Raw genomic sequence first — 10,123 nt, 5'->3', positions numbered from 1 at the left:
TGCAGCCCTTGGCCTGGGCCTGCATTAGACCTCAGACCCTTCTATTCCGTGTCTGGCTTAAGCTCCTCAGAGAAAGATAAGTGACTTATTTCTTTCTGAAAAGTTGGCCTCATGGGGTATTTTAGCAGGAACTAAGGTAATAGTCCTAGTTAATCTCCCTCTCCACTGCAGGAAGGCTGGTCCCTACCACTATTTCTACTTTGGTATACTCATTTCATTATCTCTTGACATGACCTGTATCTTCCTCCAGCTCTTCAGGACCAGCTCAAATCCTGGTTCCTCAATGATACCTCCTTGCATTACCTACATTGAATGTTTCCTTCTTGGACCATGCATTAATTTCTGTATAGTTCACCACACAGCACTTGATCACACATATTATTTAAGTAGAATTTTAAGGATAAGAATATACCTTAAACGGTCATGCTTATCAGAGCACACGGGTGGCTCAGTGGGTTAAGCATCTGCCTTCGGCTCAGATCATCTCAGGGTCCTGGGATCGAGCCCTGCATTGGGCTCCCTGCTCAGCGGGGAGCCTGCTTCTCCCACTCCCACTTCCCCTGCATTTGTTCCTGCTTTCGCTATCTCTCTCTCTCTCAAATAAGTAAAATCTTTAAAAAAAAATGGGTCATGCTTATCAAAATTTAATGTGTATGTAACTCACCTAGGAATCTTGTTGAAACAGAAATTAATTTTAATTAATAAAAAATGATTCAGTAGGTGTGGGGTGAGGCTGAGGTTCTCCATTTCCAACAGGCGGCCTGGTAATGCCAGTGCTGCTGTCCAGGCACACTTTGAGTATCAAAGGCCTAGACTACTTAGCATCCCATGGAGTTCCTTCTACCAGCTCTCAGGTAAGTGGTCATCTTCCGCCTGACTGCCATACGTCATTTGGCAGCCTGTTCCAGGGGCCAACTCAAGGGCAATTTACAAAGCTTCCTCTTTCTCTTACACAACATTCCTCAAGGGTTTCTTTTTTTGTCAGTTTTCTGTGCCTCAGGAGATTTCTGTCTGCCTTTAGGGAGTCACTGCCTAGCACTCAGTGACAATCTGGTGGGCCTCAGAGGGATTTCTCCCAGCTCTTCTGCCAGGGTATTGTGCTTTTGGTAGAAACCCATGGGAAAGAGCTGGTAGGTGACCCATAATGCAAGCCTACATGGAAACTTTAAAAAATTCTATAAAGTTCAGGTGCTTTCTTATTCCGTCTATGATGGATTTTTCCTTCTCCTGTCACTACCAGGGATAAAAGAGTTATTGACTTAAAAATTTAGTTCTGATGGGTTTTTGAACTCTATGATTTTGTAGCTTAACCAAGTAGGTGAAAGCTATAATCTCTTGCTATACGCACACAAAAACTACTTGTAAAAGGAATAAAAAAATCATAAGGGAATTATTTATTTTTTATAAAGTTTGCAACCAGAAATGCAATTCATTAGCATATATAACTAAAAATAGAGCTTCAATAAATCAAATTTTCAGTTCTGAAAAAGCAGTAATTATATATATTCCACATTATAGTTTCCTTATATTTATAAATACTCTTACAAAAAATTGAAAGATGTAAATGGCTAATTTTGTAATAACATAGGTTGCCTTTTGACATACAACTTACTATGAAATGATTTTTGGCCCAGTAATAATGCAAAGGGGGCAAATATAGATAAGCAGTGGGCAGTTTTTAAAGTGAACTACTCAGTACCATTTGCAGTTTTTTCTAATGGTAAGTCATAATGCTCTCCAGCTCTGCAATTGACAGGCATACTATAATTATAAGCAGCAGCTTAAAAATATGACCTCTTGTGCTGTTCCATATCTCTTGGATATCTGCCTCTACAATAGTCAATTGGATTATGTTCTTGGAATACACATGGAGATGGAAGTTCCTGTGAAGAATGTGTTGTCAGTCTGCTCTGTCTCCTGCAGTTAAATCCATGTGAAGAATGTATTCTTCGATCATCTTCTGGATACACCAGTCTAATAATGTAACAGAAAGTTATTTTTAATTTTTTATTATTAGAGTTTTCAAACATAAACAACAGTAGGATAATACACATCCATGTGCCCATTATAGAACTTCATCCAACTCTTGTCATCACTTTGCCAGTGTTGAGAAACAGTGTTAATTATAATCACAGAACAGGATTCAAACTTTATGGGGGTCACTGTGCTAAAAGAAGTGAGTGTACCCTTTTACCAACAGTCAAATGGTGAAGGGGGGCAGAATCCCTGCATGATGCAACATGGTAAAAGTAAACAGAGGGCTCCGGTCCTTAAATGCATGAAAGAATGCACCTCACATGAAAGGAGGTAGGCCCCTCTTCACCCTGCAGAGAATTAGGACCACAGCAGCTATATCTGCCTGTTCCTTTTTATATTATGAAGTTAAGAGAGATTAGCAGAATCATTTTGGTGTAGCAGCAAATCAGTGGGTTATGTAACTTATAGTCTCTTTTAGAATATTTCTTTGACACCGAGAACCTGAAGGCTAATGACTCACCTGTTTTAAATTGTTAAGTTTTGCTTTTCATATATGTTTAAACCTAAAATCTTTCAGTTAACCTCTACTAAAATATACATTTGTGGGATAATTCCAGCAGATTTTTAATGTAAATATTTGATAGTGTTTGTAAAGAACTCTTATTTTTTTCCTACTACAGTCCCTTCTTCTCCAAGTTGCTAATATGCTGTGTTATACTTGGGCCTGTCAGTAGTGGGTAAGTGGAAAGGAAGAGGACAGGTGGAATCTTGTCTTGGCTGTCATCTGCCCCTTCTTCCCCTCAAATCAAGGTCTCTTTTGGTCTATCTCAATTTTCCCTTTAGGTCTCTCCATTTGATCAGAATACCTTTGAGCCATTTTAATCCTGTTAACAGCTGAAGAAGTTAGTAAATTAAGAAAAACTACGTAATTTAAAACAAAAACTCCAATCTGATTTCTGTTGAGTAGTTTAACATAAATCAGTATGGAATATCCTTTTATACTGAAACTTATATTCTTTCACATAGGATGCTTATAATCCTGACCCCAAATTTGGTACTAAGTGACAAGATGGGAGAAAAAGTAAGCCTAACAAAGGCCTTTTCTTTTAAATGCCCTCTTTTGAATACTATAATCCTCCTAAACTGTCATCAGTATTAGAGAAGCTGTCCTAAGGGGAGTGAGAGATTTCTATTGACCAATCTTGTCTTTTATCTTGTCCAATGGAAGACAGTGGGCTGGGGTTAGGTGTAGACTGATAATCATGGAATAGAGCAAAATTATTATAAAGGAAATGAAACAAATTTCTAGCTTAGCTGGTAGCCACTGGTAACCCAGGTGCAGATGAACTGATTAACTGGTTTTGCAACCCCCAAACCACAAGGGAGACAGTGACAGTCATTTCCAGAGGCAGTGGCCAGGATGTGCAGAGGTGGTATATAAACCCTGCATACATGTGGATTCATGAAATGCGTGTTTTCTAACGTGTTTACATGTCACTGGTAGCAATCAGGGATAGGATTGAAAAGGATGGTTTCGCGGCTAAATCAGTATTTCCTCAGGCCCTGTGATGTGAGGAAAGTGAGGAAGGCAGGAGAGAAAAAAAGAAAAGTTTCTGAAGAAAACCAGGATAGCCAATAGCCCACAGGTGGAAATTCACATCTCTCCAAGTACGTGTAGAATAATGTTGTACAATTGGAGGAAACATTCTGAATTGAAAGGGGAGGCACATAATAACTTTCTAGTCTTCATCTCCTTTCTCAAACCTTTCCCCTTTTCTATAGCCTTATTCTCCAACCCAGCACACTGCTCTCTTTTCCTGGCTTGGCTTTTTATTTCTAACCCTTTTTCTCTGCTTTCTTATCTTGTTCTTTCCCTTTCGGATGTCAGGCTTCCCCTCTCTCCTTCCTGCCTTGCGCTTCAGGGTCACTGTGCTCCCTGCTCTTCCGATGACGCTCCCATCTAACGGCACCAAGAGACGATTATTGCGTGGCAGAGAGAGGACTACTGGTGCGTGTATATGAAAAAATAATTTGTAGCAAACAAAGACAAACCAAAAAACAGAGAACAAACTGATGGTTACCAGAGGGGAGGTGGGTAGGGGACAGGTGAAATCGGTGATGGGGATTAAAAGTACTAAACTTAAACCTGATGAGCAGGTTAAGGGTAATATATATTATTCCTGTATATTACTCAGTATATTACAAGAGGAAACAGATTTCAATAACAAGATACATGGAATAAGACCGAGACCATTTCATGATCACCAGCCTCACAGTGGTGAGGGTAATATACTGAGTAATATACAGAATCGCTGAATCACTTTATTGTACACCTGAAACAAATTTAACACTGCATGTTAACCATAATGGAATTAAAATTAAAGAAAAAATAATTTGTAGCACATCTAAAAGGAATACAGTTGACCCTTGAACAATCTGGAGGTTAGGGGCGCTGATCCCTGTGTAGTCGAAAATGCACGTGTAACTTTTGACTTCCCCAAAACTTAACTACTAACAGCCTGCTGTTTACCAGAAGCCTTACTGGTAGCATAAACAGTTGATTAACATGTGGTCCTATGCTATATGTGTTATATACTGTGTTCTTACGATAAGCTAGAGAAAAGAAAACGTTATTCAAAATCATAAGAGAAAATATATTTACAGTATTATACTGTAAAACATCCACATATAAATGAACCCACACAGTTTAAACCCATGTTTAAAAATCCTTATCTAAAAGTCATGGTATTTCTGTGAAAAATCTGTTTGTTTTTTTACTACTAGCTTACAGTGAAGGGTTAAACCATTTAAATCTAATTTGTATATTTACTGCAATCTTGGGAAATAAAGGTAAATTTATAATTCACAGCATCAGAAATAAACTTTGATTATAAATTGAATCTATAAAAGAATAAATCTGAATTTTAGCTTTGGGTGATAATTTATACCACTTTTATACAAATACCTAATTTGAAAGAAGTCTGAGTGTTTTGTTGGAGTCAAGTACTGTTCCTTACTGTGCAAAATAAAATGACTCACTTATCTAAATGCCAATCAGGATTTATGTTATCAGGAAGTGGGGAGTCCCGAAAAGATCGTGGCCTTTGCAAGGATGTTTCCTGTTCAAAATCCAAGTCTTCCAATAGAATCTGTTCTTGTGGATCATGAGGTGGGTGATTACAGGAAGATATTTGCCATGGTCCTGTTCCACTGTTGAAATCAAAATTACTTGACTGCCTTTGTTTTTGAAACTTTGGAAAAGGTGGTAGTCTTTGTCCACGACCTCTATTAACATATTTTTTCAATGACATTTTCTCTGAGAAATCATTGTTGGAATGATCACGTAGAGATCCTCGTGTGTGCGCTGATACTTCATCAGTATATTCTAAATCTTCCAAATTCATTTCATCATGAAAATAGTCCTGGTGGGAAGGTTTTTGCCTTTGAAAACCACCACCTCTGTTGAGAAAATGAGAACTTTGTACAAGTAACTGGTCCTGAAAATCACCATGAAGTGGGTACTCACGGTGGTTATAGAAAGGTCGTCGTTTTTGTCCCCAGCTTCTGTTAATAAAACCAGAATCTTTCGTTGGAAATGGTTCCCAACAGTTACTATAGGCCTGGTATTTCTGAATGGAATGTCCCCTTTGTCCACCAACTTTGCTAACAAAATCAAAATCATCTCCAGCATCTGGTTCATGGCAGTCACTGTGAGGCTGGTGATCATGAAATGGTCTTGGTCTTGTTCCATGTATCTTGTTATTGAAATCTGTTTCCTCTTGGAAGACATCATAACACTGGTGATTAGCAAAGAATGAACATCTTGGTCCTGGTCGTTTGTTACCCAAATCCCAATTTCTCAGGTGTCTCTCTTCTGGCATGCTGTCACTACACTGGTGTTTATAAAAATCCCCATGCTTCTGGGCAGGTCCATTGTTGACATAATCATAATCCTTTATTTGTACATCATTTCGAGGGTGCTGGTCATTAAGAAGCCTTGACCTTTTCCCAGTCCTGCTGGGGGGAAAATATGCTATAAATCCTAAGTATTTGAACAATAAAGGATAAATGCTGTGCCATTAGCAAAATCTCCCTTTGTTCAGTTCAACAGGACATAAATTGTTGTGATGTCCCCTGAACTGAATTGTGCCACATTTTCATTTTTCTCCTTTGTTTGTGCTTATGAGCCCCAAACTCTCTCCTGCAACTATTAACTTGTAAATTTCCAAACAAAAGTGTGTTGGTGTTAAAGAGTAATTTTTTCCCCTAAAAACTAGAGCACAACTCATTTCACAGCACCTTTTCATCTAGAGGAATGTCATAATCAGATCACTTTTATCATAATCTGTCTGAAGGGTTAAACAAGTAATCTTATAAATATGGCTGATGACATGCTGGATTATTGTACTGACTTCATGTCAGAAAAAGTAAAAAACATATATTGATTTTTACGTAATTACTCCTAAAAACTATTAATGGAGTTTATAATATAAAATAGTTTGGTATAAATAATATATTTTGGCTACTTCCAGTTTTTTACTTTTATAAATAAAGCTGCTATGAGCATTCATGTTATTTCTGTGTGAACAAGTTTTCAGTTCTCTGGGATAAATGCTCAAGAGTGCAAATGCTGGGTTGTATGCTAAATCCATTTTTAGTTTCATAAGGAACTGCCAAACTTCTATAACATAAAAAACACACCAATTTGAAAGAGTTGAAAAGAGGAACAGACAGCATTTAGAATAGAAATAACTATTTAAAAACCCAGGATGAGATACTATAATTGACTACAAAGCTAGAACTTTGTTTCCTAGCAACAAGAAAAGGAAAGTTTCATAAAAACAAAACATAACCTAAACAAAAATAAACAATGAAACCTCTCAATGTCTGAAAACAAAATTTCTGGCACCAAATTCTGAGAGACTTTCACAAGGATTTTATTCATTGAAGATAAACAAATGCTTCCTTGGAATGGGGGTGCAGACATTATGTGCAGGAAGAGCCTGTTTCAGAGCAGACGGGAACTGCCCTGGTAAGTGGAAGAGCTCCGTACAACCCCTCATGTGGTTCATGCACATCCTGTGATGTTAGCTAACGACTAACACGGGGCCTGGCCCTGCTCAAGTAAGGACTCCTTCTTGGCGGGTGGGGGTGGAGAGAAAAAGCAGTACCACTCAGGTGGCAAAATGCTTCATGTTTTTTTTGGGGTGAGATTTGAAGCTAGAAGGAAAAGTAGGAGAACAGGAGAATATTGTCTAGTCTAGCTTGTATTAAATCAGTTCACAGTAGATCATTTCAATTTATTGCTACATAATATTTCAGGTTAAAAATACAAGTACCAATTATTCCTCTTGATTTAAAATAGTATTGTGTATCCTGTGATTAGTTTATAGAGAAAAATGCTAACAGCAGAGAAGTCTAATTTTTTTTAAAGAGAAAAAAAGATTTTAAGATAATTGTTAAATTCTCTCCTATCAGTTTATAAAGATACACACACACAGATATATATGTAGATATGTAAGTTATAGAAGAAATTCTAGTACCATTTGATAACCTTAATCTACTTTCTGATATATTGGTAGAATAAATACAAATTATTACTTAGAATCATAGCATTTTAAACTTTGAAGGGATCACAGAGATTACCTAGTTCAATATTTGCCAAATAGCTTGGAGAATATTAGTTTCCCATATCATGTTAATGCTTGTTCTGTCAGGGGGAAAAAACAGTTTTGTGCTTGAATAAGTTAGGGAAATGTTGGGTTCAACAAAATTTAATAAATTTCTTTACTTCAGGAATTCTAAGGGCTTTTATTTTATTTTATTTTAAAGATTTTGTTTATTTATTTGACAGAGAGAAAGCAAGAGAGGGAACACAAGCAGGGGGAGTGGGAGAGGGAGAAGCAGGCTTCCATCAGAGCAGGGAGCCCGATGTGGGGCTCAATCCCAGGACCCTGGGATCATGACCTGAGCCGAAGGCAGACGCTTAACGACTGAGCCACCCAGGTGCCCCTAAGGGCTTTTAATAAGCTAGTGTTCATGGTGACATCAGCTTGCATTTCCAAAATTTATTTGACTTAACACTTTTTATTCCTGTAAAACTAATAATACTTCATAAAATACTAGTTACCTATCTCCTTAGAATACAACTTAAGAAGAGCTAACTGATCTTGTCCAATGTTTTATGTTATAAATTAAACAACACTGGCCTGAAAAGGTTATGTCACTGGCTCTATATTGCCTATAATTTATAAGTGGCAGAATCAAGATTTGAATGCAGACTTCCTGATTGCCAGTCCTGTGGATTTTTCCCCCTACTGTATCACTATTAATATGTATCTGAACTTTCATAAAATATTCATCTACAATCATGTTGCTTTTACCCACGAAAGTCTTCATTTGGGGACCAATCTCCAGATTCTTCCAAAGAATTAGATGGGGGATTTACATCTTCATCAGAATCCCAGACATCCATTCCAAGATTACTAGAGGAAAAATATCAATAAAAAAATTTTAAATTCTATCAGAAACAAGGTCATATGCTTTTTGACACATAAGTTAAGCACAAAATAAGGAAGAAAAAAGGCGTATCTGCACACCATTTGCATCTTGGAAAAATCTGTGGATATTCTGCCATTTTGCCTTAGTGAAAAGAATAAAGCTTAAGAACGATGAGGTTAGAGGTCATCAGTCAAGCAAAATTTTAGGATGTTAGGATTTTCAACTTTGAGGATGTAAACAGTATCTCCTGCGGCCAAGAGATCATAAAAATTAAGGGCTTCAGGCATACGCACTGTGAGGAAGGGTTAATGGGAGAGATAAAGGGGGTGCGGGAATAAGGTCAGGGGTACTAAAGTACTAGACATCAGACTTCCCTAACTCTCCCCTTCTGTACACCTCCTCTGATTACCCACACTTCCACTATCTGAAATTACCTTATTTGTTAATGCCTTTCTCCAGTACCATGCAGCCAATCATTGACTCTTCCATTCAGCAAATATTTGTGAGGTGCCCAAAATGTGCCAGGCACCGTTCAAACACTTAGACGTATGGTAATGATCAAATCAGGCAAGTCCCTGCTCTCAAAGGAGGAGTAGACCATAAACAAGTACATAAATGATATCATTTCTGATAGTAATAAGTGCTTTGTAGGAACTCCAAGGTAGTATAATAGACAGTGACTGGGAGAGAGGGACAATATTAAATAAGAGAGGAAAAGCTGACTCTCTGAGGTGGTGACATTTGAACAAAGAAGTCAGCATGCAAAGATAGAGCATTCCAAGTAGAGAAAATAGCAGTGCAAAATTCCCTCACATATGGCCTTGTGAGACTGCACAGAGACTTAGAAGCTTCATGAGGAAAGGGAAAGAGTCTTGTCTTATTCACTGTTGACTTCTCAGAGCCAAACAGAGTGCCAGGACACAGTAGGTACTCCATAAATACTTGTGGAATGGAAAAGGATGGGTAGTGTGTTCTGTATCGTAACACCTAACCCTTTGTTATATATGAGGGCTTTACTCACTGCTCTTCCCAGCCTCTACAGCTGTTTAGCACTATGCCTGGCATATAGAAATGCTTAACAGAATTCCTGAGCAGTATATCAGAGATGTTGAATGAATACTGTATCTTTACTGGAGAAGATAAAATTAAATGGGAGGTATTCTTTAGGAATACCTCACTGAATTTATGCTAAAAGACACTTAAGATTTTTGTACTGTTACAATGTTGTTTAGTTTCAAAAAGTAGAAAAATGACATCTGAACATGCTATAAAGGCAATCTTCTCAGAGATAAAGGCCAGAGAAGACGGCAAGAAGAGTTATATCTTAGTGTCTATAAATGACAATCACTACCTTAGGAGAATATTAATATTGAGTTCAAAAATTATTTTTCTGAATTCTAGTAAAAAGGATGCTAGCGTTGTTATGGTACATACGTTATCTATTGGGAATAACATTTCCTCAGGTAAAGCCTATAAAAAGCACCAGGAAAAGATTTCAAATGGAAGAAAAGCACAAGAGAGAAAACTTAATTGAATAGCTCCTGTAAGAAATAAGAAATGAATAACCAGTAAATTTTCCTCCCAGAGTACTTGAATAAATACTAAGAAGGAAATCCCTAGCTCTCAGGCCAAATTCAGTTTTTGG

The 10,123-nt window shown here is 37.5% G+C and overlaps 1 protein-coding gene across 2 annotated transcripts in view; it reads right to left on the bottom strand.

Moving 5' to 3' along the window:
- Nucleotides 1-1,325: 1,325 nt before the first annotated feature.
- The window catches only part of LOC118547926 (uncharacterized), a 50,748-nt gene continuing 41,950 nt past the window's right edge, over nucleotides 1,326-10,123 (bottom strand). The window contains exons 8-10 of one of the 2 annotated variants that reach the window (XM_036111644.2): nucleotides 8,361-8,462; nucleotides 5,017-5,994; nucleotides 1,326-1,974 (exon numbers count right to left, since the gene is read on the bottom strand). In XM_036111644.2, the coding sequence (XP_035967537.1) occupies nucleotides 1,782-1,974; nucleotides 5,017-5,994; nucleotides 8,361-8,462 (1,273 nt within the window). In that variant the 3' untranslated portion in view covers nucleotides 1,326-1,781. The remainder of the gene's footprint in view (nucleotides 1,975-5,016; nucleotides 5,995-8,360; nucleotides 8,463-10,123) is intronic. The other variant, XM_036111645.2, reaches the window with a different exon arrangement.

Source organism: Halichoerus grypus, chromosome 7 (genome assembly GCF_964656455.1).
Source record: "Halichoerus grypus chromosome 7, mHalGry1.hap1.1, whole genome shotgun sequence".
Classification (NCBI taxonomy): domain Eukaryota; kingdom Metazoa; phylum Chordata; class Mammalia; order Carnivora; family Phocidae; genus Halichoerus; species Halichoerus grypus.
The sequence above is the reverse complement of the archived record's forward strand: the minus strand, read 5'-3'. Positions and strand labels throughout refer to the sequence as shown.